General features: G+C 54.8%; 1 protein-coding gene across 1 annotated transcript; it reads right to left on the reverse strand.

The window, feature by feature from the left end:
* Positions 1-2,310: 2,310 nt before the first annotated feature.
* Positions 2,311-7,019, reverse strand: IL10 (interleukin 10). The gene is made up of 5 exons (XM_009897170.2): positions 6,858-7,019; positions 5,451-5,513; positions 5,055-5,207; positions 3,704-3,769; positions 2,311-2,403 (listed from the first exon to the last, which is right to left on the reverse strand). Exons 1-5 carry the CDS (start codon positions 7,017-7,019, stop codon positions 2,311-2,313), a joined length of 537 nt encoding a protein of 178 aa, XP_009895472.2.
* Between the last annotated feature and the right edge of the window lie 19,489 nt (positions 7,020-26,508).

The following is a 26,508-nucleotide window of genomic DNA, read 5'->3' on the forward strand; positions in this document are numbered from 1 at the left end:
GGCTCTTGATGCAGCCCTGAGCGTCCCCAGGCTCTGGTCCCTCATCCCGGGCGACCTTTCAGCACCTTCCTGCGGTCCCTGCTGTTTCCGAGCCCCGTGCTGGAGGAGGGAAGCTTCACCTGCCCCTGGTGCCAGCTCCTCTCCCACGCCGATGTCCCCCGGAGCTGGCGGCTGCTGACTTGCTCTGCCTCCGTTTTCTGCTGCATCAGACCTCTCCTGTGGCAGCAGGTAACTGGAAACCTTCGGGCTCTGTGCAGCAGGAGGCATCCCAGCTGCTTCCTTCCTGTGGTGGCTTTTAACCAGAGCTTTACTGAAAACCCCACCACAGCCTGAGCTGACTCTGCCCTTTGCTGCATGCAGGGCACAGCCTGGCCGCCAGTTTCGAGGCCCCTGGATTCCTGCCTCCAGGTGGTGACAAGGGTCTGAGAGCTCCGGGTGGAAGAGAAGTCAGTGCAAGGGGCTGGTTGGAAAGCTGGGGACAGGAGCAGGGGTGAGGGTTTGAACTCGAGGAGGGATGCTCAGGCTAGAGAAAAAGAAGACTTTTGTGGCACTGAGGGTGGGGAGAGCCTGGCCCAGGTTGCCCAGAGGAGGAGTGGGAGATGCCTTCTCCCTGCAACCATTGCAGGTCAGGTTGTTTGGGGCCATTGCAAGAATCATGGCACAGAATCACCAAGGTGGGAAAAGACCTCAGAGATCATCAAGTCCACCCAGCACCTCCTGACAGCTAAACCATGGCACCAAGGGCCACGTTCAGTCCCCTCTGGAACACCTCCAGGGATGGGGACTCCACCACCTCCCTGGGCAGCACATTCCAGTGGCTAACAACTCTCTCTGGGAAGAACTTTCCCCTCACCTCCAGCCTAAACCTCCCCTGGCACAGCTTGAGACTGTGTCCTCTTGTTCTGGTGCTGCTTGCCTGGGAGAAGAGACCAACCCCCACCTGGCTACAACCTCCCTGCAGGGAGTTGGAGAGAGCAAGAAGGTCTCCCCAAAACAGCCAGGAAAACTCAGTCAGAGGCTGGAAACCACAGGAGGAGGAACTGCTCAAAGCACACAGTGGCCAACCCAGCAGCTCTGGGAGCCAGCACTGAAGCCAAATTGTTAGAGCCAAGCAGTGCTGCTTTTGTTTGCTTGTCACAGGTAGGCTCAGGGCTGGAGGGGAACTCAGCTATTGCCCTGGCAGGATTGGTGCTGGTCATGGGAGTGCAAGGCCTTCCCTTCCTTCTCCTTCCCCCCCCCCTCCCCCCTTTGCCTCCTTTTTCCCCCCTCCCTCCTTTGCCTCCTTTTCCCCCCTCTCTCCTTTGCCTCCTTTTCCCCCCTCCCCTCCTTTGCCTCCTTTCCCCCCCTCTCTCCTTTGCCTCCTTTCCCCCCCTCTCTCCTTTGCCTCCTTTTTCCCCCCTCCCTCCTTTGCCTCCTTTTCCCCCCTCCCCCCTTTGCCTCCTTTTTCCCCCCCTCTCCTTTGCCTCCTTTTCCCCCCTCTCTCCTTTGCCTCCTTTTCCCCCCTCTCTCCTTTGCCTCCTTTCCCCCCTCTCCCTCCTTTGCCTCCTTTTTCCCCCCCCTCCCTCCTTTGCCTCCTTTTTCCCCCCCTCCCTCCTTTGCCTCCTTTTTCCCCCCCTCCCTCCTTTGCCTTCTTCCCCCCCTCCCCCCCCTCCTTTTCCCTCCTTCCTCCACACTGTTTTTCATGCAAAGGACTCACAACTGCCCTCGAATGCATTTGTGGTGATTCCCTCCCTCCCCTCTCTTGCTCAGTGCAAGCCCCTGGCACACTCCTGCCTCTTTCAGCTTGGTTCCAACGGCAGAACCAGAAGGCACTGACAGGATTGTGCCTGAAGCCATCAATAAACAGAGGGCTGGGACGTGAGGAGAGCTCTCACTTGCTGACCATGAACCTCTGCTGGCCTCAGGGCTGGAACTGCTCCTGTGCCCAGCTGAGGCTGGCCTCAGGAGAAGCTCTGCTCGTTGTTTGCTTTGCTCCCTGGGGTGTTTTGGAGCTGAGAACAAAAGAGCACTGCCAGGATCAGCATGAGGACAATAAATAGGTTGTTATTTTACAAGCTCATCCACCCCCTTTGCTTCACACCCTTGTAAACAGAAAGACTGAGGTATTGGAAGTAATAAATAGGAACTCCAGCTGCTTTTAAACCCCCAACCCCTCCCCAACCCTTTTAAATAGGGAGCAGAACTGGAGGATATTGACCTTTAAATAACTTAAACCTCTTGTGTGCTCTTCCAGCCCCAAGTGAGTTGTGAACACCCAGCAGGATTTGGGTGGGGGAGGTGCCAGCCCCACTGTGTGTGTGTGGAGGGTCTTCAGTTCTTCCTCTTCATCAGCAAGTACTCTTCAATGTAGTTGATGAAGATGTCAAACTCTCCCATGGCCTTGTAGATTCCCTGCTCATTCATCTGCAGGGGAAAACCAAGTCCCTTTAGTGGGGGGGGTTGCATGTGATGTGTGAGTGCTCAACAGGTGGCCCCCCCAGACCTGGGAGGGGGCCCCAACCCTGGAAGCATTCCAGGTGAGGCTGCTGGGGGCTCTGAGCAACCTTCTCTGTCGTAGAATCATAGAATCAATAAGGCTGGAAAAGACCTCAGAGATCATCAAGTCCACCCAGCACCTCCTGACAGCTAAACCATGGCTCCAAGTGCCACATCCCATCCCCTCTTGATCACCTCCAGGGATGGGGACTCCACCACCTCCCTGGGCAGCACATTCCAGTGGCTGACAGCTCTCTCAGTGAAGAACTTTCTCCTCACCTCCAGCCTAAACCTCCCCTGGCACAGCTGCTCATAGAGTTCATCTCATAGAATCAATAAGGTTGGAAAAGACCTCAGAGATCATCAAGTCCAAGCTGGCACCCAGCACCTCCTGGCAACCAAACCATGGCTCCAAGTGCCACATCCAATCCTTCTTTGAACACCTCCAGGGATGGGGACTCCACCAGCTCCCTGGGCAGCACATCCCAGTGGCTAACAACTCTCTCTGGGAAGAACTTTCTCCTCACCTCCAGCCTAACTTCCCCTGGCACAGCTTGAGACTGTGTCCTCTTGTTCTGGTGCTGCTTGCCTGGGAGAAGAGACCAACCCCCACCTGGCTCCAACCTCCCTTCAGGGAGTTGGAGAGAGCAAGAAGGTCTCCCCTGAGCCTCCTCTTCTCCAGGCTCAGCAACCCCAGCTCCCTCAGCCTCTCCTCCAGTGGCAGATGTCCCTGCTGACTGCAGCAGGCTTGGACTGGATGAGCTTTTAAAGGCCTGAACTTGTGCCAGGGGAGGTTCAGCTTGGAGATTAGGAACAATTTCTTGACTGCCAGAGTGGTCAGGGATTGGAACAGGCTGCCCAGGGAGGTGGTGCAGTCACCATGCCTGGAGGGGTCCAAGAAGTGTGTGGATAGGGCACTTAGGGACATGATGCAATGGCCATGGTGGTGTTAGGCTGAATGGTTGGACTTGTTTTGGTTGGGAAAGACCTCTAAGATCATTCAATTCCATGATTCTGTACTCTCCTTCCACCACCACCTCCAGCTTCTCTGCCCAACCCCCCAGCTGCTCCTTCAAGCATCACCCTCTGCATTTCTCTGCCCCCAGGGGTTCATTCAGGAGCTCTTTTGCACAGTTCTAAGCTGGAGGCAGCAGCAAGATCCAACAGCCTTGCCCTGGACCCTGGCTTCTTCCCAAGCTCAGCCCAGCCATGGCAGCAGGGACCTCACCTTATCGAAGGTCTCCTTGATGTGCCTTAGGGTTTTGCTTCTCTTCTCACACGTGAAGAATCTGTGCTGCAAAGGGGCAAGAGCAACAGCTTCAACCACAGGAGTTTCCTCCCTGGGGTGTGCAGCAGTGGCTCTCCCTCCCTCCTGCCTCTTGTCATTGCTGCACCTCTGCCCTCCACCTTCCCCATGGCCGTGGGGGGCAGCAACTGAGGCTGCTTTGCAGCATGGCCTGTTGAAAGGAGCTCAGCTGGACCTAAGAGTGGACTCTGAGCCCTTCCCAGCCCTGTGGCCCTTGGTGCTGGCCCCAGGTGAGGGCAGCCCTGTAGTGCCTCTCTGCCAGGAGGTTTCACTTGACCTAAGGACAAACAACTTCGTTGTGAGGGTGCTGGAGGCCTGGAGCAGGCTGCCCTGGGAGGTTGTGGAGTCTCCTCCAGAGAGATTCCAAACCCCCCCTGGCCCCTGTGCTCCTGGGCAAGCTGCTGTGGGTGCTCTCTGCCTGGGGCAGGGCTGTGTGGCTCAGCCTGTGGTGGGGTCACAACCCCAACCCCAACCCAGAGGTGGGTTTGGGAGGCATCATCTCGGTGCCAAGCTGCTCCATCACCCAGGTAAGGGTTGGACACTCCAAGCTCCCTCCCCCTCTCTCTTCCTCCAGACCTTGTGGGGTGGAATTGGCTGCAGCTAAGAGATGCTCCTGAGCAGAGCCCCAGAACCAGCATTATTTAAGCAATGGAAGCCTGGAGAGCAGGAGCTGGGAGCAGAGGCTGCCCAGGGAGGTTGTGGAGTCTCCTTCTCTGCAGAGCTTCCAACCCCCCCTGGCCATTGTGCTCCTGGGCAAGCTGCTGTGGGAGCCCTGCTGGAGCAGGGGGGTTGGGGTGGATGGTGTCCAGAGGTCCTTTCCAACCCTCACCCTGCTGGGATGCTGTGAGTTCAGCCTCTTTGGTGTTAAAGAAAACCCCAAGAGAGCCATTTGAAGACCCCAGGAGGGGAGCTGCCCAGCGTGGAGCACTGAGTTGGTCCTTCACAGCCACACAAGCAGGGAGGGGAGACTGGGGGAGGCAGGGAGGGGAGACTGGGGGAGGCAGGGAGGGGAGACTGGGGGAGGCATGAAGTGTCTTTAATCCTAAGGTGCCTTTTCCAGCCTTCACCACTCTGTGACTCTGAAACCCCATCCTTGTGGGATCTGCCAGCCCCTGCCAGCCCAGAGCCCTGCTCCCCTGCACCATCCCAGCACCCATGGTCCTGTTCCCTGGGAGACCCTCTTCCCTCTCCCAGCCCTGCTGCTTCCCTGGCCGTGGTCCTGCCTCCCCACAGCAGTGATTTCATCCCCTCCATGATGCTGAGCCCCACTCACACAACGTCTCATTGTCATCTTCAGGCTCAGCAGCAGGTTGCCCAGGTCTCCCATGCTCTGCTGATGGTCTGTGCTGGTCCTCATGGCGCTGGGCAGGACCTCCTCCATGTAGAACCTCATCATCTCTGACACTGACTGGCAGCCAAAGGTCCCCTGGGGTGAGAGGAGGTAACCATGGTGGGGTTGGCCACCAGCACTCGTGTCTGGGGGTTCTTAGCAAGCAGAATGGTGGTGCTGGGGGTCAGGTGTTAGAACCACCCCCTGCAGCTGCATGGTGGGGTGGGAACCATCCTTGTGTCACATTAGGACACGTCCTAAGCTCCAATCTGCCTCTTGGATTGCAAAGCACTGGCCAAGGGATGAAGGAAGGACTTAGAAGGAAAGGATAACTCTTACCTTGAATTCATCCAGCAGGTCAGGGCTGAGCAGCTGGACGCTGAGTTCATCGTCTTTGGATTGCTGCAGGAGGAGGCAACAGAGAGGTGAGCCTGGAGGGGCAGCCAGCACTGCCTCCCCTTGGCCTCAGCACACCCTCCCTGGGCTCCTTTGGGCTGGCTGGTGGGAAGGCAAAGAGCACCCAGCACAGGACGGTGACACCAGGCACAGGAGTCCCCAGCCCTTTGGTCCATAGGCTCCTGCTGCAGCCACCCTCGGGTGGAGGCAGCCAGATAGGGAAGTCCCAAACCTCAGCAGCAGCGATTCTGTGGATGTGAAACCCCTCCCAGTGCTGCAGGGCGTTGGTGTGAGAGGGCAGATGCCACCCCCACCGCCCACAGAGAGCTGCTGACAGCCTCTGGAAGTGAGGATTCCAGCCCAGGCTGGCTGCCCCTCTGCTCCCCTGGGCAGGAGGGTTTCATCCCGCTGCAGATGTCTGTCCTTGTGGTGCTCCTGTTGCACCACCAGCTCTGGAAGACCAGAGCTGTAGGCTGGCAGCAGCCAAAGCTTCACCCCATGGCACCAAGGTGCTTAAAAAGGTTCCCAGAGAGGCTGAAATGATTCCTTCCCAACCCCAACTGGGAGGCTGACAGCAAGCTTTGACTCCAAACCCCTTGGCTGTGCTCTTTGGGTACCAAAGGCAAGCTGTGATGGTAGGGCTGGGGTGGAACCTGGAGCATCATCCTGTCTGATTGCTTCAAATAGGTTGGACTTGATGAGCTCTGAGGTCTTTTGCAACCTTATTGATTCTATGGTTCTATGAAAGCAGTGACAGAGATGCCACCAACCATCTCTGTCAGCACTGCTGCAATGCCAAAGGCCCTGGGTAGTATCTCCTGCTGCTTCCAGCAGCCCCAGGGATCCCCACTGAGCTGCCAAGCAGAGCCAGTGGCCTTGCCCAGGTAGCCTGTAGCACTTCTCCAGCCCAGAAACCCCCAGGGCCAGGCTGTGGTGGCTCTTTCAAATGACACAAAAGAGAAGCCTGCAGCAACACAACGAATTTCCCTTTTCATGCAGCCACTGACTTCAGCAGGGCTGGAGCTGCTGCCCTGAAGAAGGGACGATTTCCTTCCTGGGAACCCAGAGAACAATCTGCTCTGCAGCATTTAGGGGGAAGTCTGGCTAGAAAGGGTCATGATGAAACCTCTTGAGTCCCCTGCAGCCAGAACTAGGAAGGGAGAGGCTGTGCAGGTTGTCTCCCGGGCAGCAGTGACCCTGAGCTGCCCTTGCTCACCCCCAACACAACACAGCACCGAAGCCTTTCTCTGCCAGGAGGAAGCTCTCCTGCCCCCACCCCGCTCCAAAGCTTGCAATAAGAGAAGCAGCAGCAGGAGAAGAGGAAGAGGAGCCCAGCAGAGTTCTACTTACAAAATAGTCCTTGATTTCCTCAAACTTGCTCCTCAGCTCTTTGAGCCTTGCAGGCAGGAGCTCGGAGAAGTGGAGGCAGCTGGGCTGAGGGGCTGAGCCCCCGGCAGGCAGGGTGCTGGCAGCCAGCAGCAGCAGCAGCAGCAGGGCTGGGTGGCTCGGCATGGCGCGGCGGCGGCTTGGCTCTCCCCTTGCCCCAGCTGGATTAGCGCGGGAGGGGGCTCCGAAGCCGATCTGCAGCCTTCACCTTGCTGCAGCCCCTCATTTATACGCTCAAAACATCACTCTGTTTCCTCTCCCCATTTCCTGGGGAGCAATATTGGGGTTTTAAGTCATTCATTAAACACAAATGTCACTTGGGTTTCCCGTCAACTTGGTTTCCTGTTCTCTTGTGACCCCCCTCCTCTCCTCACACCCCATCAAGTCTTTTGTGCTTAGACTCTGCACTTTTCCTTCCCCCCCTCCTCCCCTCTCTCTCTTCTTAGTTTTTTCCTTTCCTCCTTGCTTGCTTCTTGTAAATTTTGCCTGTGGCTGGAGAAGGAAAAGCAAAGCAGCAGAGGTGCTGTGTCAGGTTGCTTCTGCATTCTCACAGCTGAGTTTTCTTGTGCCCTGTCAGAGGGGAAACAACAACAACAACAAACCTCCCATCAAGCCTCCACTTAGGGGAGGAGGAGAGGCTGAGGGAGCTGGGGTTGTTTAGCCTGGAGAAGAGGAGGCTCAGGGGAGAGCTGCTTGCTCTCTCCAACTCCCTAAAGGGAGGTTGGAGCCAGGTGGGGATTGGTCTCTCTTCTCCCAGGCAAGCAGCACCAGAACAAGAGGCCGCAGCCTCAAGCTGTGCCAGGGGAGGTTTAGTATCACTAAGGTTGGAAGAGACCTCAAAGATCATAGAGTCCAACCTGTTTAGGCTGGAGGTGAGGAGAAAGTTCTTCCCAGGAAGAGAGGTTGGCCATTGGGATGTGCTGCCCAGGGAGGTGGTGGAGTCCCCATCCCTGGAGGTGTTCAAAAGCCTGGCTGAGGCACTTGGTGCCATGGTTTAGTTGATCAGATGGTGTTGGGTGATAGGTTGGACTTGAGGCTCTCTTGAGGTCTTTTCCAACCTGGTTCATTCTATTCTAGATGGCAGAATTTAGCAGCATGGAATCACAGCATCACTTTTAATGAGCCTGCACACACCCACTGCCTCCTCCGTGGCCATTCTAAGGCCAGCCTGCAGTGGGCTGAAATCTTGAGTAGGGCTGGTGGTGGAGTGCCCATCCCTGGAGGTATTGAAGAGCTGAGTAGAGGTAATGCTTAAGGATAAGGTTTCATTGAGGACTTGGCAGTGTTTGGGGCTCCTCACACCAAGAAGGACACTGAGGGCTTGGAGTGTGTCCAGAGAAAGGCAATGAAGCTGGGGAAGGGTCTGGAGAACAGGGCTGGGGAGGAGCAGCTGAGGGACCTGGGGGTGTTTAGGCTGGAGAAGAGAAGGCTGAGGAGAGAACTTACTGCTCTCTACAGCTCCCTGAAAGGAGGTTGGAGCCAGGTGGGGCTTGGTCTCTTCTCCCCAGTATCAGGTGATAGAAGGAGATGAAATGGCCTAAAATTGTGCCAGGAGAGGGCTAGGCTGGAGATGAGGAAACATTTCTTTGCTGCAAGAGTGGTCAGGGATTGGAACAGGCTGCAGAGAGTCCTCATCCCTGGAGGTGTTGAAGAAACTTGAGGCTATGGCACTTGGGGCTGGGGTTTAGTGGCCATGGTGGGGTTGGGTTGCTGGTTGGACTGGAGGATCTTAAAGGGCTTTCCCAACCTATATAATTCTCTGTGTTAGGGCAGCCTGTTCCAACCCCTGACCACTCTTGCAGTCAAGGAATTGTTCTTAATCTCCAGCCTAACCCTGCCCTGGTGCAGCTTGAGGCCTTTTCCTCTCATCCCATCACTTGAAACCAGAGAGAAGGAACCAACACTCCCCTCACTCCAGCCTCCCTTCAGGCATGATGGAATGTGCTGGGATGAGGTGGTAGAGCCCAGCCTGGCTGGGAAGCCAAGTGGTTGGCCACTGGGATGTGCTGCCCAGGGAGGTGGTGGAGTCCCCATCCCTGGAGGTGTTTAGGAAGAGCCTGGCTGAGGCACTTGGTGCCATGGTTGAGTTGATCAGATGGTGTTGGGTGATGGGTTGGGCTTGAGGATCTCTGAGGTCTTTTCCAAGCTGGCTAATTCTGTATTCTGGATCCAAAGTAAGCTTTGCTCAGGTCCTTGCAGGCTGGAGCACGGTGCCTGGCTGCTTACCAAGGCTGTGCCATGGAAGCCACTATCTGAACATCAGTGTGGGGGGGTTCAAGGGTAGAAGCATTTGGGAGCATTCTCACTTCTGGCTTTTTCATCCCAGTTTGTTTCCTGGCAATGGACAGGAGCTCCATCCAAGCAGCCCAGTGCTGGCTCTGTGAAGCTGTAGTAACAGAGAGTTCTTGTCCCAGCTCTGATAAAATGACCACTTCAGAGCTGGAGATAATCCCTCTGACGTCTCTGCCTTCCTCTCCCCTCTCCTCTTGTATGAGCACAGCCCCCACCCTGCTTCCTTGTGATAAAGACTTCACTGGAAAACTTGGGAATCTGTCCTCCAAGAAAGAGAAAGTGGAGATGAACTTGGAGAGGCTGCTACCAGGCTTTGAAAGTTCCCACATCATTCTTCAGAGGTTCACAGAATGGTCAGGGTTGGAAGGCACCCTTCAAGTTCATCCAGTTCCAACCCCCCCTGCCGTGGGCAGGGACACCTCCCACCAGCCCAGGCTGCTCAAGGCCTCATCCAGCCTGGCCTTGAGCACCTCCAGGGAGGAGGCAGCCACAGCCTCCCTGGGCAACCTGTGCCAGTGTCTCCCCACCCTCACTGCCAAGAATCTCTTCCTAACCTTCAGTCTCAGCCTCCCCTCTTCTCCACCCTCACTGATTCTGTGCTTCTGGGGGGAAATGCCAAGTGCTGTCTGCAACCACAGGTTCAGCTGTTGGGAATTTTATCTTGGGGAGCAAAGGAGGGGAAGGTTTGCTGCACGTCTGTGTGAGTAAAGGGGATGGAGCATTAGTAATGGATGGGGCTGAGGCACTGTGGGACTTGGTCAACTGATTTGTTGTCTCTTTGTTGTTGATGTTGCCTCTTCCAGAGGGCATGAGGAAGCCTCCTCCTGGTGAATCACTGCTGGCACACTACTCCAGCTGAATCACAGCCTTTGTCATCTCTTGGGTGACCCATTTGGCTTCCCCTGCTCTAACACAGAAGCTGTGAGAAAGGAGAAGAGCCAGCAGGAGCAGAGGGCTCAGAACCCACAAGGTATAAACACAGCCCATTTGCACTGGTAGGTTCCCAACAACTTCTCTGTGCTTGGGGAGGAAAGGACCTTTAAGATCATCAAGTCCAACCAGTAACTCAGCACTGCCAGGTCACCACTAAACTGTTCCTCAGCACCACATCTCCGCAGCTTTCCAGTCCCTCCAGGGCTGGTAAATCAACCTCTTCCCTGGGCAGCCTGTTCCAAGGCTTGGCAACCCTCTTGGGGAAGAAATTCTTCCTCATGTCACAGAATCACCAAGGTTGGAAGAGACCTCAAAGCTCATCAAGTCCAACCTGGCACCACAGACCTCCTGACTAAACCATGGCTCCAAGTGCCACATCCAATCCCCTCTTGAACACCTCCAGGGATGGGGACTCCACCACCTCCCTGGGCAGCACATTCCAATGGCTGACAGATCTCTCAGTGAAGAACTTTCTCCTCACCTCCAGCCTAAACTTCCCCTGGCACAGCTTGAGACTGTGTCCTCTTGTTCTGGTGCTGCCTGCTTGAGAGAAGAGACCAACCCCCAGCTGGCTCCAACCTCCCTTCAGGGAGTTGGAGAGAGCAAGAAGGTCTCCCCTGAGCCTCCTCTTCTGCAGGCTAAGCAACCCCAGCTCCCTCAGCCTCTCCTCCCAGGGCTGTGCTCAAGGCTTCTCCCCAGCCTCGTTGTCCAACCTAAACCTCCCCTGGTGCAACCTGAGGCCATTTCTCCTTATTCTATCACTGGATACGAGGAAGAAGAGACCAAGCCCTGCCTGGCTCCAACCTCCTGCCAGGGAGTTGTAGACAGCAATGAGGTCTCCTCAGCCTCCTCTTCTCCAGACTAAACAACCCCAGTTCCCTCAGCTGCTCCTCACCAGCCCTGTTCTGCATGGTCTAATGGCCATGGTGGCCTTAGGTTGAGGGTTGGACTCGGTGGTCTCGGAGGTCTTTTCCAACCGAAACCCTTCGCTGAGGGGTGGCCTGCAAAGCAAAAGCTCTTTGGGCACACGGGCACATCCTCCACCACCAGCAGCAGCAGGCCACTGGGAGCCCTCTTTCCTTCCAGCTGAGGAGCTGAGCCCTCATTTCCAACCCCTGCCTTGTTCTGAGCGAGCTGTGGCTGTCCATGAGGTCACCTCAGCCATGCCAGGCGGCGGCGGCGGCGCGCGGCTCTCGGTCTTGTGCAATTCCCTCCCCTCCCTGCTTTGGATCCTGGCTGCTTTGGCCTTTGAGGGAGGTTTGGGTTTCTTTTTTTTTCCCTAGCTGCTGTTGGTTTATTTGGGGGTTGTTGATATAAGCATAAAGTGTCCATTCCACAAAGGAAACTCTGGGCCTGCTCAGGGCTGTCCCTGCCCGGTGTTTACCTGCGTTTCCTTCCCCACGTCAGCGATCTTGACGGTGCAGTTTCGCTCTGACTCACTCCTGCTGTGCAAAGGAGCTGAGTCTGCAGGGCTGCCAAGCTGCTGCAGGAATGGATGCAACACCTTTTCCTAAAGAGTGTCCGGGGTACAACGTGGGTGGCTTTGCTCAGCCTTCAGGAAGCAGCTTTCCTAGATGCCAAGCAGGTCACTGCAGGAAGGAAAGTGTCTCACGGAAGAGCCACTTTCACCCCACCAGCTGCTAAGAGCAGCAGTGCTCAGCAGGGTGCTGTTTCCCAAAGGGACAGGACAAGCTGGGCTTTGAGGGTCTTCTCTAACCCCATGAAACCTTGGTTTTACTCAGCCCTTTAGGGAACAGCTTTCCTAGATGCCAAGCAGGTCACTGCAGGAAGGAAAGTGTCTCACGGAAGAGCCACTTTCACCCCACCAGCTGCTAAGAGCAGCAGTGCTCAGCAGGGTGCTGTTTCTCAAAGGGACAGGACAAGCTGGGCTTTGAGGGTCTTCTCTAACCCCATGAAACCTTGGTTTTACTCAGCCTTTAGGGAACAGCTTTCCTAGATGCCAAGAAGGTCATTGCAGGAAGGAAAGTGTGGTGTTGAAAAGCTGCTAAGAGCAGCAGTGCTCAGCAGGGTGCTGTTTCCCAAAGGGGTTGGACAAGCTGACCTTTGAGGGTCTTCTCTAACCCCATGAAACCTTGGTTTTACTCAAAATTTAGGGAATAGCTTTCCTAGATGCCAAGCAGGTCACTGCAGGAAGGAAAGTGTCTAATGGAAGAGCCACTTTCACCCCACCAGCTGCTAAGAGGAGCAGTGCTCAGCAGGGTGCTGTTTCCCAAAGGGACAGGACAAGCTGACCTTTGAGGGTCTTCTCCAACCCCATGAAATCTTTGTTTTACCCAACCTTTAGGAAATAGCTTCCATAGATGCCAAGAAGGTCATTGCAGGAAGGAAAGTGTGGTGTTGAAAAGCTGCTAAGAGCAGCAGTGCTCAGCAGGGTGCTGTTTCTCAAAGGGGTTGGACAAGCTGACCTTTGAGGGTCCTTTCCAAGCCTATGAAATCTTGGCTTTGCTCAACCTTTAGGAAACAGCTTCCATAGATGCCAAGAAGGTCATTGCAGGAAGGAAAGTGTGGGACTGGAAAGCTGCTTTCACCCCAGAAGCTGCTCAGAGCAGCAGTGCTCAGCAGGGTGCTGGTGCTGGAAGGGGACAGGACAAGCTGACCTTTGAGGATCCTTTCCAAACTCATGCAATATGCAAAAGAGGAGGCTCAGGGGAGACCTTCTTGCTCTCTGCAGCTCCCTGAAGGGAGGTTGGAGCCAGGTGGGGGTTGGGCTCTTCTCCCAGGCACCCAGCACCAGAACAAGAGGACACAGTCTCAAGCTGTGCCAGGGGAGGTTTAGGCTGGAGGTGAGGAGAAAGCTCTTCCCAGCAAGAGGAATTGGCCACTGGAATGTGCTGCCCAGGGAGGTGCTGGAGTCCCCATCCCTGGAGGTGCTCAAAAAAGGATTGGATGTGGCATTTGAAACCATGGGTTAGTTGTCAGAGGGTGTTGGGTGCCAGCTTGGACTTGATGATCTCTGAGGTCTTTTCCAACCTTATTGATTCTATGACCTGAGTAATTTTGGGGGATATTCCCTCATGGTGTGGTGTGTGGAAGGGTTTCTCATGGGGATCCTGGCTGGATAAGCAGGGACTGCTGGAGAGAGTCCAGTGGAGGATGCAAAGGTGCTGAGGGGCTTGGAGCATCTCTGTGAGGAGCAAAGGCTGAGAGCCCTGGGGCTGAGAGCCTGCAGAAGAGCAGCCCCAGAGGGCAGCTGAGCAATGCTCAGCAAGAGCTGAAGGGTGAAGTCGAGAGGCTGGGGCTGGGCTCTTGTCAGTGATGCCCAGAGCCAGGACAAGGGGCAATGGGCACTAACTGGAACCCAGGAGGTTCTACATCCACACGAGGGAAAAATTCTTTGCTGTGAGGGTGGCAGAGTCCTTTCACAGGTGTGGTTTTGATCAGTTTCTTTTCTCTGGTTTTGGTATTACTGAGGGTGTGTGTAGATAGAACCAGAGGATCAGAGAATGCTAAGGGTTGGGAGGGACCTCTGCAGACCACCCACTCCAACCCCCCTGCCTGAGCAGGACCCCCTAGGGCAGGTGACCCCAGGAACACCCCCGGACAGGTCTCGAAAGAGACCTTCTGGAGGAACACCGCCATGATTTGGCACCCAGCCCTTGGCTGGTAGCACCAATGCAACCTATTTGTGGTTATGAGAGGTCATAAGACAGAAACCAACTCTCTGGGTTTGAGAAATCCTGGGGTTTCTTTCCCCCCCCAGCCCCCGGCGCAGCACGTGCGCCGAGCGTGACCGTGGCTCAGCCCTGCTGCCCCGAGGGATGCTGCAGCTCCTCCACTGCTGCTGGGGAATTTCCCTCTCTTGCCTCCCCTCTGGCTTTCTGCCCCCCCAAATCGTTTGCCTGCTAACACCACGGCCCCAGGCAGCGCTGCTCTGGAGGCCAGGCTCTGCCCTCGGTGCGTTACTCGACCAGAGAGAGCAACGTGGCCTTGTGGCCAAGAAGGCCAAGGGTCTCCTGGGGTATATGATGAAGAGTGTGGCCAGCAGGTCAAGGAGGTTCTTCTCCCCCCTCTGCTCGGCTCTGGTGAGGGCACATCTGGAGTATTGTCCAGTTCTGGGCTTCCCAGTTCGAGAGAGACAGGGAACTGCTGGAGAGAGGCCAGAGGAGGCTATGAGGATGAGGAAGGAGCATTTGTGTGAGGAGGAAAGGCTGAGAGCCCTGAGGCTGGCTGTTGAGCCTGGAGAAGAGCAGCCCCAGAGGGGACCTGATCATTGCTCAGCAAAAGCTGAAGGACCTGTGGGGGCCAAAAGGATGGGGCTGGGTTCTTGTCAGTGGAGGACACCACAAGGGGCAATGGACACAAACTGGAACCCAGGAACCCCCAAACCTGAACCTAAGCAAAATGTGCAATGAGTTTATTATGCGGCTGAGCTATCAAGTTGGCATCTTGGAGTGTGAGCAACCTAAAAGAGAGAGGAGACTGAGAACCAAAGAGGAGACAAAAGTCAACTCAGCCCAAACTGAAGACAAAGAACTCATTCCCTTTTTTTTTCAGTGGTGCCCAGAGACAGGACAAGAGGTAAAAGGCACAGACTAGAACCCAGGAGGCTCCATCTGAACTGGAGGAGAAACTTCTTTGGTGTGAGGCTGCTGGAGCCCTGGAGCAGGCTGCCCAGAGAGGTTGTGGAGTCTCCTTCTCTGCAGAGCTTCCAACCCCCCCTGGCCATTGGGCTCCTGGGCAAGGTGCTGTGGGAGCCCTGCTGGAGCCAGGGGGAGTTGGAGTGGATGATCTCCAGAGGTCCCTTCCAGCTCCTACTGTGCTGGGATTCTGTGAAGTGTGAATTCCTAGAAGCAGAGGCTGCTGCTGACTCTGCTGCCCATTCAGAGGAAAATTCTGCTGAATTCATTTGAAGTTGAGGAATTTCTGCTGAAGAGCCTCAGCACACTGCGAGCATCCAGCAGTGCCCTGAGCTGGGGGAGGATGAATAATCCTGCCTTGGGTCCACCTGCATCAGCACAGATTGCCTTTGATTAGAACAATCATCTCTCAGGTTTGCTCTTCAGAGCTGTCAGAGGGGTTGAAATGGTGTGTTAGGACTTCCCAGCTCCTTGTGGTCAGATCCCACTTCTGTTTTCTCTTCTTTGAATGGAATGGAATAGAGTAGAATGGAATGGAATGGAGTAGAGTAGAGTAGAATAGGATAAACCAGGTTGGAAGAGACCTTTGAGGTCATCAAGCCCAACCCATCACCCAACACCATCTAATCAACTAACCCATGGCACCAAGCAGCCCATCCAGTCTCCTCCTAAACATCTCCAGGGATGGTGACTCCACCACCTCCCTGTTCAGCACATCCCCATGGCCAACCTCTCTCTCTCTCTCCCTGCAGAACTTCTTCCTCACCTCCAGCCTAAAACTCCCCTGGCACAGCTTGAGACTGTGTCCTCTTGTTCTGGTGCTGGTTGCAAAGAGAGCTTGGCTGCTTCTCCCAGGAGATGCCTTAGTGACAGACACCCAAGGAAAAGATGAACTTGTCTCATGAAAGCAGCAGAGTTCAGCTGGAGTGTGTCCAGAGGAGGGCAACAAAGCTGGTGAAGAGCCTGGGGAACAGGGCTGGTGAGGAGCAGCTGAGGGAGCTGGGGGTGTGCAGGCTGGAGAAGAGGAGGCTGAGGGAGACCTCATTGCTGTCTGCAACTCCCTGAAAGGAGGTTGGAGTGAGGTGGGCTTGGTCTCCTCTCCCTACTATCAGGACAAGAGGAAACTGACTCAGGCTGCACCAGGGGAGGCTTGGGTTGGAGATTAGGAACCATTTCTTCCCTGCAGGAGTGGTCAGGGCTTGGAGCAGGCTGCCCAGGGAGGTGTTAAAAACCAAATGTGCAGAAATGGCCCTCTGGGAGATGGGTTTGGTCCATGAAGCTTTTGAGGGCTGGCACTAGGAAGTGGAAGAAGAATCTGAGTGGTGGAAAACCCCTTTCACTGAACATGATGTTCAACTAAAGGAGGAAGAAGGGGAAGGGAAGAAAAAGATCTGAAGAGAACTTCCTCTGCTGGCTGTTCTCTGCCTGTCAGGAAAGGAGAGAGAGGCAGTTCCTTGCCTGCCCCCTGGGAGAGGCTGGCACCAGATGTGAAAGCCTCAGTCCTTGTGGTGCCCTTGGATGACTCCAGAGCTGGAGACTCCATCACCTCTCTGGGCAGCCTGTTCCACCCTCAGGCTGAAGAAGTGTGCTCTCATTTTTGGATGGAACTTCCTCTCTTCCACTTTGTGCTCAGTACCTCTTGCCCTGTCCCTGGGCACCACTGAAAACATCCTGGCCCCATCCTGCTGCCACCCACCCACCCTTGAAATATTGATCAGCATTGATCAGATCTCCCCTCAGTCTTCTCTTCTCCAGGCTAAAATCCTGACATCCCTCAGCCTTGCAGTACAAGAGAGATGTTCTAACACCCTGGTCATCCTCACAGCCCTTTGCTGTACCCTCTGCAGCAGTTCCCTGTCCTACTTGAACTGGGGGAGCCCAAGGACAGCAGCTCTGGCCCCTGGTGGTTGTGAAATTGAGACTGATTCGAGTCTCAAGATAAATGTGGAGGCAAGGCAGCACCAAACCAGCCAAAACTGAAACCTGTGCTGAGGAGCTGGGCTGTGTGCAGCACCCTCAGCTCACTTTACTGACACAGGGGTTTCAGTTTTGGTGAAAGCTGAATCGATGACAGCTCTGCCTGGCCCCTGGAGTGATTCATTTGCTCCCCAGATCATTAGGGAGCGTCATTTCTTGCTGCACCACCAGCACATTTCACTCTCTAGGGCAAGGCTGGGTGCTGGTGGCACTGCCAGCTCTCCACCACAGAATCCCAGGGCTGGAAGGGACCTCTGGAGATCATCCAATTCAAGCAGCAAGCAGCAAGGTCTCCCCTGAGCCTCCTCTTCTCCAGGCTAAGCAACCCCAGCTCCCTCAGCCTCTCCTCACAGGGCTGTGCTCCAGACCCCTCCCCAGCCTCATTGCCCTGCTCTGGACACAGTCAGGTAGCTCAGTGTCCTAAATAATGAAGTACAGCAGCAGGATCTGAGCCCAGGATCTCTGCCTGGTATCCTAAGAATGGCCTGCTTGGAAAAGACCTTAAGATCATTGAGTCCAGAGGGCCAGGGGTTTGAAATTAGAGAAGAGGAGATTTAGACTGGATGTGAGGAACAGGTTCTGCACCAGGAGGCTGCTGGAACTCTGCAACAGCTTGCCCAGGGAGGTAGCTGAGGCCCCATCCATGGAGATCTTCAAGGTGAGGCTGGACAAGGCTCTGAGCAGCCTGATCTGGTGGAGGATGTCCCTGCTGAGTGCAGAGGGTTGGACTGGATGAGCTTTGGAGATCCCTTCCCACCCAATGTGTTCCCCATCCCTTCATCACAGAATCACAGAGTGATAGGGGTGGAAGGGACCTCAGAGGATCATCCACTCCAAGCCCCCTGCTAAAGCAGGGCTCCCACAGCACCTTGCCCAGGAGCACAATGGCTAGGGAGGGGTTGGAATCTCTGCAGAGAAGGAGACTCCACAACCTCTCTGGGCAGCCTGCTCCAGGGCTCCAGCAGCCTCACACCAAAGAAGTTTCTCCTCCAGTTCAGATGGAGCCTCCTGGGTTCCAGTCTGTGCCCTTTACCTCTTGTCCTGTCTCTGGGCACCACTGAAAAAAAGAGAATGAGTTCTTTGTCTTCAGTTTGGGCTGAGTTGACTTTTGTCTCCTCTTTGGTTCTCAGTCTCCTCTCTCTTTTAGGTTGCCCACACTCCAAGATGCCAACTTGGTAGCTCAGCAGCATAATAAAGTCATTGGACACTAGGAGGAAGTTCTTTCCAGTGAGGGTGGTGGAAGAGTGGAACAGGCTGCCCAGAGAGGTGGTGAGAGAAAGACCAAAATGCTCAAGGCCCTGAGCACTTCCAGGAGCAGAGTATCCACAGCTTCCCTGAGCAACCTGTTCCAGTGTCTCACCACCCTCCCTGGACAGAATTTCTTCCCAGCATCCAGTCTAAATTTAACCAGCTCAAAGCCATTCCCCCTCACCCTATCACTACAAGCCCTTGCCAAAATTCCCTCCCCAGCTTTCTTGCAGCCCCTTTCAGATACTGGAAGGCTGCTGTAAGGTCTCCCCAGAGCCTTCTCTTCCCCAGGCTGAATAGCCCCAGCTCTCTCAGCCTGTCCCCACAGGGGAGTTGTTCAAGCCCACTGATTATCTTCATGGACAGGGGAGTTGTTCAAGCCCTCTGATTATCTTCATGGCTCTCCTCTGGCCCCAAAGAGCACATCCATGAGCACACCTTCCTATCCAGTTTCACATATCACCCCTCTGAAGAGAGGCTGAGGTGCCTGGGGCTGTGAAGTCTTGGGAAGAGAAGACTGAGAGGGGATCTGATCAACATCTATCAATGTCTGAGGGGTGAGTGTCAAGTGGAGGGGGCCAAGCTCTTTTGGGTGGTGCACAGTAATTAGACAAGGAACTACAATTTCAAGCTTGAACACAGAAGATTTCACCTCAACATCAGGAGAAACTTCTTTACAGTGAGGCTGCCCAGAGAGGTTGTGGAGTCTCCTTCTCTGGAGACTTCCAACCCCCCCCGGATGCATTCCTGCTGTGAACTACCCTGGGTGATCCTGCTCTGGCAGGGACCTGATGGTTTCTTGAGGTCCCTTCCAACCTCTAATGTACTCTGTGTGTGTGTGTGAGCTGCCCATCCCTAGAGACAATCCAAGTCAAGCTTGACAGGGCTCTGGGCAGCCTGCTCGAGTTGAAGACATCCTGCTCACTGCAGGGGATGGAACAAGATGACCTTCGAGGGTCCCTTCCAACCTGATGCATTCTATGATTCTGTAACCCACAGAATGTTAAGGGCTGGAAGGGACTTCAAAAGATTGAGTCCAGTGGCCCCTGCCAGAGCAGGATCACCTGGAGCAGGTCACACAGGGATGCATCCAGGCAGGTTTTGAGTGTCTCCGGAGAAGGAGACTCCACAACCTCCCTGGGCAGCCTGTCCCCCAGGAGCTGCCCAGGGCTTGAGGAAGAGGTGAAGCCCCAAGGTGTGGCTGGTGATGCAAGTTCTGCTTGCTGTGTTAATTGCAAGAGAGAAAGAAGGGGAGGAGGGGAAAGCTGCAACCCACAGCAAACAACTCTGAGCGCTGCAGGGCAGATGTGCCCAGGGGCTTCTTGTGCCTTTTGGAAGTGGCAGTTTGAGCTGCTCAGAGCAATTTCCACCCCCCTCTATTTGCTGATCACAGCTCTCTCTCTCCCCTCCAGAAATCCCTTTCAAGGGAGTTTCATTTCTCTGTGAAATGTTTGGCCTCCCAGCAGCCACAGCCTCCCAGGCCACCGCAGCAGCTGGGACCATGACCCTGCTGCAGCGTTTTCTGTATGTTGGTTTGGTGTCTGCTTAGAGAAGCCCAACTGCTAAGGTCAGGTGCCCACATCAAACAGGAAACACCTCCTGAAACCTCCTGGAAACGGCAAAAGCCTCCTTGATGCAGCCCAGGTTTAACCTCCTTGCTAGCTTCGAGTCCTTTCAGACAGAGGCAGGTTTGGAGGCCACTGCAAACCTCAGCGTGGGTGTTGGGTTTTACATCCTCCTCTCAAGGGTGCTGCTCTTCATCTCCAACCCAGGACAGTGCTTTCAGCCAACTCTACCTCAGTATCATGTTGTTTTATTGGGGTTTATTTTTGGCTGAAAGAGGCAATTTCCTTACCGTGCTGGGAGGGGGGGAGAAAAAGAAGGGAAACCCAAACCATTGAAATTCACACTCTGCCTGGGAAACCAGAGATGGTCACAGAGGGGTGAAATGCACCCAGGCAGCAGCTGCTGAGCCTTCCAGATCAATCCTCTTGCAGAGCCTTCCAGATCAATCCCCTTGCAGGGTTTTTTGGGGGGGTGAAAAATGTCTCAGCAGCAATTTGATTGTCCAGCCAGTTCCTGAATGGAGCAGGGCTGTGTGTTGAGGAGAGCAGGGCTGTTGAGGAGAGCTGTTGAGCAGAGCAGGGCTGTGTGTTGAGCAGAGCTGTTGAGGAGAGCAGGGCTGTGTGTTGAGCAGAGCAGGGCTGTGTGTTGAGCAGAGCTGTTGAGCAGAGCAGGGCTGTGTGTTGAGCAGAGCTGTTGAGGAGAGCAGGGCTGTGTGTTGAGCAGAGCAGGGCTGTGTGTTGAGCAGGGCAGGGCTGTGTTGTTCAGAGCAGGGCTGTGTGTTGAGGAGAGCAGAGCTGTTGAGCAGAGCAGGGCTGTGGGTTGAGCAGAGCTGTTGAGGAGAGCAGGGCTGTGTGTTGAGCAGAGCTGTTGAGGAGAGCAGGGCTGTGTGTTGAGCAGAGCAGGGCTGTGTGTTGAGCAGAGCTATTGAGCAGAGCAGGGCTGTGTGTTGAGCAGAGCTGTTGAGCAGAGCAGGGCTGTGTGTTGAGCAGAGCTGTTGAGGAGAGCAGGGCTGTGTGTTGAGCAGAGCTGTTGAGCAGAGCAGGGCTGTGTGTTGAGCAGAGCAGGGCTGTGTGTTGAGCAGAGCTGTTGAGCAGAGCAGGGCTGTGTGTTGAGCAGAGCTGTTGAGGAGAGCAGGGCTGTGTGTTGAGCAGGGCAGGGCTGTGTTGAACACCCTTGGGCTGCTCCTTAGCATCCCAGAATCGGTGCCAAGTTTGAAAGGGACCCCCAGGGCTCACCTGGGCCAACCTTTCTAGGTGATGGAGGAGTTGAAATGAGGTGGCCCAGCAGCCTGGCAAGGTGAGTGCCCAGCATAGGGGAGAAGCATCATCACACAGACCTCGTGTGCTTGCTCAGCTTTGTGCCCAGCAGCACTGTGGCTGGGCCACTGGCTTTCTGCACACTCCTTTTGGGCACAAGTGTGGCTGCTGAGCCCCAGGTGCTGGCCAGCTGGAGAAAAGCTTGCAGGAGCTGCTCTTTACAGGCTTCAAAACCCTAGAAAAGTTGCATTTCCCTTTGGGGGGAGGGGGGAGATGCCCTTTCTGATAACCAAAGCTCAGGTCAGGGGGAGCAACCTTCAACCCCCCCCCACCCTGGTGACTAAACAGATGGGTTTCTACAGAACAGAGATGCTGCTCTAGGAGATCCTCCACCACGCTTTTCCCCTTGCACAAAGGTGAATTTTAGAGAGGGAGAAAAAAAACCAACCCAAAAGCCCAAAAAAGGAGGAGGGGAAAAAAAAAAAGAGGCACTTTTAAATAGTGCATTTTACCTTCTTTGGGTGAAGCCCTGGCTCGGTGCTGGCGCTGCCACGGGTGACTCACCTCGCTGAGTGTCACGTCTGCTCCATCAGGGGGGTGGCTGAAGCAGTGTCATCTTTCTGTGACATGCAGCCCTCCCCGGGCCAGGAGCCAACCATGATGCAACTGAGGCCAAGCAGGGAGGGGTGGGGTGGGCCTGGGGCCACCCACCCCAAGCTGGTGCCCTTCCCTTGGGTAGAGGTGGCTCTGGCCCCTTCCTGCACCTGGGGACGTCCTGGGTCGGGCGGCGAGGGGGAGGAAACGGCAGGAACAGCCCCAGAGGGACAGGGATGGGTGAGGCCCTAAGGCAGGGTGATTCAGGTGGCAGCTCCTGGTGGGAGATGCTCTCCCAAAGTCCCTCAGCACTTGGAAAGGAGCTGAGGAGAAAGTTCTTCCCAGAGAGAGTGATTGGCCACTGGGATGTGCTGCCCAGGGAGGTGGTGGAGTCCCCATCCCTGGAGGTGTTCAAGAAAGGATTGGATGTGGCACTTGGTTGGAGCCAGGTGGGGATTGGTCTCTTCTCCCAGGCAAGCAGCACTAGAACAAGAGGACACAGTCTCAAGCTGTGCCAGGGGAGGTTTAGGCTGGAGGTGAGGAGAAAGTTCTTCCCATCAAGAGAGATTGGCCATTGGGATGTGCTGCCCAGGGAGGTGGTGGTGCCCCATCCCTGGAGGTGTTTAGGAAGAGCCTGGCTGAGGCACTTGGTGCCATGGTTGAGTTGAGCAGATGGTGTTGGGTGATAGGTTGGACTGGATGATCTCTGAGGTCTTTTCCAACCTTATTGATTCTATGATTCTGACTCTGTGCTCGTGAGGACAGATCCTACAGCCGCCAAGAGCTGCTTGGGAAGAGGTCCTGGACAGCAACCTGAGCTTTATTCCTTGGGCTTTGGAGATCCCTTGGGCTAGGCTGAGGCACAGCTGCCCTTCTCGAAGCTGAGCCCTGCCTTGGCTGGTGGCTCCCTAAAAGGCAGTCCCCGGTGTTTGATTTGCAGAGTTCTTCAAGTGGTTATGGTTTAGAAACGTGACCCAGCGGAGGGCACACGATGTACCACACCTGTCACCAGAGCTCCTCACACAGCCTCTGCTGACTCATTTCTGGAGTTTACTGAGAAAAAGAATTAGAATTCTTCTTCTTTTTTTTTTTTTTTTTCTTTTTTTCACTTTTGTCAGCAGTGCTGCAGCCCTGGGGCTGAGGGAGCCCTGGGGCTGAGGGAGCCCTGGGGCTGCAGGGAGCTGTAGGGATGCAGGGAGCCATGGGGCTGAGGGAGCTGTAGGGCTGCAGGGAGCCATGGGGCTGAGGGAGCTGTAGGGCTGCAGGGAGCCCTGGGGATGAGTGAGCCGTGGGGCTGCAAGGAGCTGTAGGAATGCAGGGAGCCATGGGGCTGAGGGAGCCGTGGGGCTGCAGGGAGCTGTAGGAATGCAGGGAGCCGTGGGGCTGAGGGAGCCGTGGGGCTGCAAGGAGCTGTAGGAATGCAGGGAGCCATGGGGCTGAGGGAGCCATGGGGTTGCAGGGAGCTGTAGGAATGCAGGGAGCCGTGGGGCTGAGGGAGCCGTGGGGCTGCAGGGAGCTGTAGGAATGCAGGGAGCCCTGGGGCAGAGGGAGCCGTGGGGCTGAGAGAGCCATGGGGCTGCAGGGAGCTGTAGGGATGCAGGGAGCCCTGGGGCTGAGGGAGCCATGGGGCTGAGAGAGCCATGGGGCTGCAGGGAGCTGTAGGGATGCAGGGAGCCCTGGGGCTGCAGGGAGCCCTGGGGCTGAGGGAGCCGTGGGGCTGAGAGAGCCATGGGGCTGCAGGGAGCTGTAGGGATGCAGGGAGCCCTGGGGCTGCAGGGAGCCGTGGGGCTGAGAGAGCCATGGGGCTGCAGGGAGCTGTAGGGATGCAGGGAATTACAGGTGGCCCCTGCGTAGTTGCTGGTAATGAGCTGGGCTGATTAGGAGGGAGAAGAGCAGCCAGGTTTGGGGAACCTGGAAGCCACAGAGCACCTTTCCACCCTGAAAAGCAAAGCAGAAGCCAGTGGCAAGAATGAAAACTCGAACATAGGAAGTTAAATCTAAACAGGAGGAGGAACTTCTTCACTTCGAAGGTGCTGGAGCCCTGGAGCAGGCTGCCCAGAGAGGTTGTGGAGTCTCCTCCTCTGCAGAGCATCCAACCCCCCCTGGCCATTGTGCTCCTGGGCAAGCTGCTGTGAGAGCCCTGCTTTAGCAGGGGGCTTGGAGTGGATGATCCCCAGAGGTCCCTTCCAACCCCTATCGCTCTGTGATTCTGTGATGAAGGGATGGGGAACACATTGGGTGGGAAGGGATCTCCAAAGCTCATCCAGTCCAACCCTCTGCACTCAGCAGGGACATCCTCCACCAGATCAGGCTGCTCAGAGCCTTGTCCAGCCTCACCTTGAAGATCTCCATGGATGGGGCCTCAGCTACCTCCCTGAGCAAGCTGTTGCAGAGTTCCAGCAGCCTCCTGGTGCAGAACCTGTTCCTCACATCCAGTCTAAATCTCCTCTTCTCTAATTTCAAACCCCTGGCCCTCTGGACTCAATGATCTTAAGGTCTTTTCCAAGCAGGCCATTCTTAGGATACCAGGCAGAGTTCCTGGGCTCAGATCCTGCTGCTGTACTTCATTATTTAGGAGACTGAGCTACCTGACTGTGTCCAGAGCAGGGCAATGAGGCTGGGGAGAGGTCTGGAGCACAGCCCTGTGAGGAGAGGCTGAGGGAGCTGGGGTTGCTTAGCCTGGAGAAGAGGAGGCTCAGGGGAGACCTCATTGCTCTCTCCAACTCCCTGAAGGGAGGTTGTAGCCAGGTGGGGGTTGGGCTCTTCTCCCAGGCAAGCAGCACCAGAACACGAGGACACAGTCTCAAGCTGTGCCAGGGGAAGGTTAGGCTGGAGGTGAGCAGAAAGTTGTTCAAGGAGAGAGTTGTTGGCTGTTGGAATGTGCTGCCCAGGGAGGTGGTGGAGTCCCCATCCCTGGAGGTGTTCAAGAGGGGCTTGGATGTGGCACTTGGAGCCACGGTTTAGTCATCAGGAGGTGTTGGGTGACAGCTTGGACTTGATGATCCCTGAGGTCTTTTCCAACCTTATTGACTCTATGATTATTAAGCCTCGATTATTACTATTCTAATTGCCTCTTGATTATTATTGACTGCCTGCTACAGGAGGCATCTCTCCCATCCACGCTGGGTTCCCACGCTGGGTTCCCACGCTGGGGGGGACCTACCTCCAGCCCATTATCAGCCTCCCATCTGCCGCCCTGCTGCGAAACAGGGCCGGTGACAAAGAGTGGCAGCCCAAGAGCATGCTGCAAGCAGCTTTCAGCTCCTCTTATCACTCAAAACCGCCTCGAAATGTACTCTTGAAACTGGTCCTCACCACCCTTGAAACCCTTTACTGGAAGTCTAGGCTTAAACCAGAGCCTGTGGTCCGGTTTTGACAGTCTGGGCTCCTGCAGACCGCAGCTTACTGATTGATTTGGTTGGCTGTTTTTGGGGGGGGGGTGTTGGTTGATTGGGGGTTTGGTTGGGGGTGGGGGTGTGGTTTGTTTGGGTTTGGTGTTCTTTTGTTCATTGATTGATTTTTATTGTTGGTTTTGGTTTGGGTTTTGTCTGTTTGGTGGTTTTGGAGGGGGGGTTTTTGGGTGGTTTTTGGTTGGGGTTTTGGTTGGGTTTTGTTTTGGTTGATTTTTGTTTGGGTTTTGGTTGGGGGTTTGGTTGGGGTTTTGGGTTGGTTTTGGTTGGGTTTTGTTTTGGTTGTTTTTTGTTTGGGTTTTGGTTGATTTTTGTTTTGGTTTTGGTTGATTTTTGTTTGGGGGTTTGGTTGGGGTTTTGTTTGGGGGTTTTGGGTTGGTTTTCTTTGGGGTTTTGGTTGGGTTTTGTTTTGGTTGATTTTTGTTGGGGTTTTGGTTGATTTTTGTTGGGGTTTTGTTTGGGGGTTTTGGGTTGGTTTTGGTTGGGGTTTTGGTTGGGTTTTGTTTTGGTTGTTTTTTGTTTGGGTTTTGGTTGTTTTTTGTTTTGGTTTTGGTTGGGGTTTTGGTTTTGTTTTGGTTGTTTTTTGTTTGGGTTTTGGTTGATTTTTGGTTGGGGTTTTGGTTGGGGGTTTGGTTGATTTTTGTTTGGGGGTTTGGTTGGGGTTTTGTTTGGGGGTTTTGGGTTGGTTTTGGTTGGGGTTTTGGGGTTTTTTGGTTGTTTTTTGTTTGGGTTTTGGTTGATTTTTGGTTGGGGTTTTGGTTGGGGGTTTGGGGTTTTGTTTGGGGGTTTTGGGTTGGTTTTGGTTGGGGTTTTGGTTGGTTTTGTTTGGAGGTTTGGTTTTGTTTGGCTTGCTTTGGGGGTTTGTTGGTTTTGTTTGGAGTTTTGTTTGCTTTGGGGTTTGGTTGGTTTGATTTGGGGATTTATTTGGGGTTTTGTTTGGGTTTATTTGGGTTTTGGTTTGGTTTGGGGTTTGGTTGGGGTTTGATTGGGTTTTTTTGTTTTGTTTGGGGGTTTGTTGGTTTGGGTTTTTGGTTTTGTTTGGGGTTTTGGTTTGGTTTGGGTTTTCCTTTGGTTTGCTTTGGGGTTTTGTTGGTTTTGTTTGTTGTTTTGTTGTTTTTTGTTTGTTGTTTTGTTGTTTTTTGTTTGGGGTTTTGTTTGGTTTCTTTGGGCTTTTGTTTGGTTTCTTTGGGCTTTCGTTTGGTTTTCTTCGGGGTTTGGCGTTTTTGTTTGGGTTGTTGTTTGGTGCCTGTTGTTGTTTTAAAGGTTTTCTGTATTATTTTAGGGTCAGCCAAACGCTTTCGGCTCTTGGGAGTGACTCAGGCTGGGTCAGCAGTGGGTCACAGCGCGCAGGGCTGCGACGGCTCCTGGCACCGGGGTCCTGACGCTCCAGCTCCAGCCCCAGCGGCGGAGCAGGGCTGGGAGCTGCCGCTGACTTTCCTTGATGCAAGAGGCTGCGGGTGAGTGAGTGTCTCATCTCCTGTCACGGTCCTGGGCTCTCCAGGAACGTCTGCCCTGTTAGTCATTTCAGCAAGGCACTCGTCTGCAGCAGCCGGCTGCTTTCTCTGTTGTTGAGCTGTTTCCGTTACCATGGCAGCGATGCCAGCTTTGCGTGCTGCTGGCGATGGGAACGCGGCCACTTCCTCGGCAAGATAAAGTCCCTTCCAAGCCCTAACCCTCCTATGAGGCTGAGCGTCAGCCCTGCCTGTGGTCAGAGCTGCTGAGAGCTGGAGTGGTCGAGGAG

The sequence above is a fragment of the Dryobates pubescens genome, chromosome 35 (assembly GCF_014839835.1).
Source record: "Dryobates pubescens isolate bDryPub1 chromosome 35, bDryPub1.pri, whole genome shotgun sequence".
Taxonomy (NCBI): domain Eukaryota; kingdom Metazoa; phylum Chordata; class Aves; order Piciformes; family Picidae; genus Dryobates; species Dryobates pubescens.

Coding starts and splice junctions, on each gene's coding strand:
- IL10 (XM_009897170.2), bottom strand. CDS start 7,019: ATGCCGAGCCACCCAGCCCTGCTGCTGCTGCTGCTGCTGGCTGCCAGC. Junction 5,514..6,857: donor AGGAAATCAAGGACTATTTT/GTAAGTAGAACT, acceptor CTCCTCCTGCAG/CAATCCAAAGACGATGAACT. Junction 2,404..3,703: donor TCAAGGAGACCTTCGATAAG/GTGAGGTCCCTG, acceptor TTTCCCCTGCAG/ATGAATGAGCAGGGAATCTA.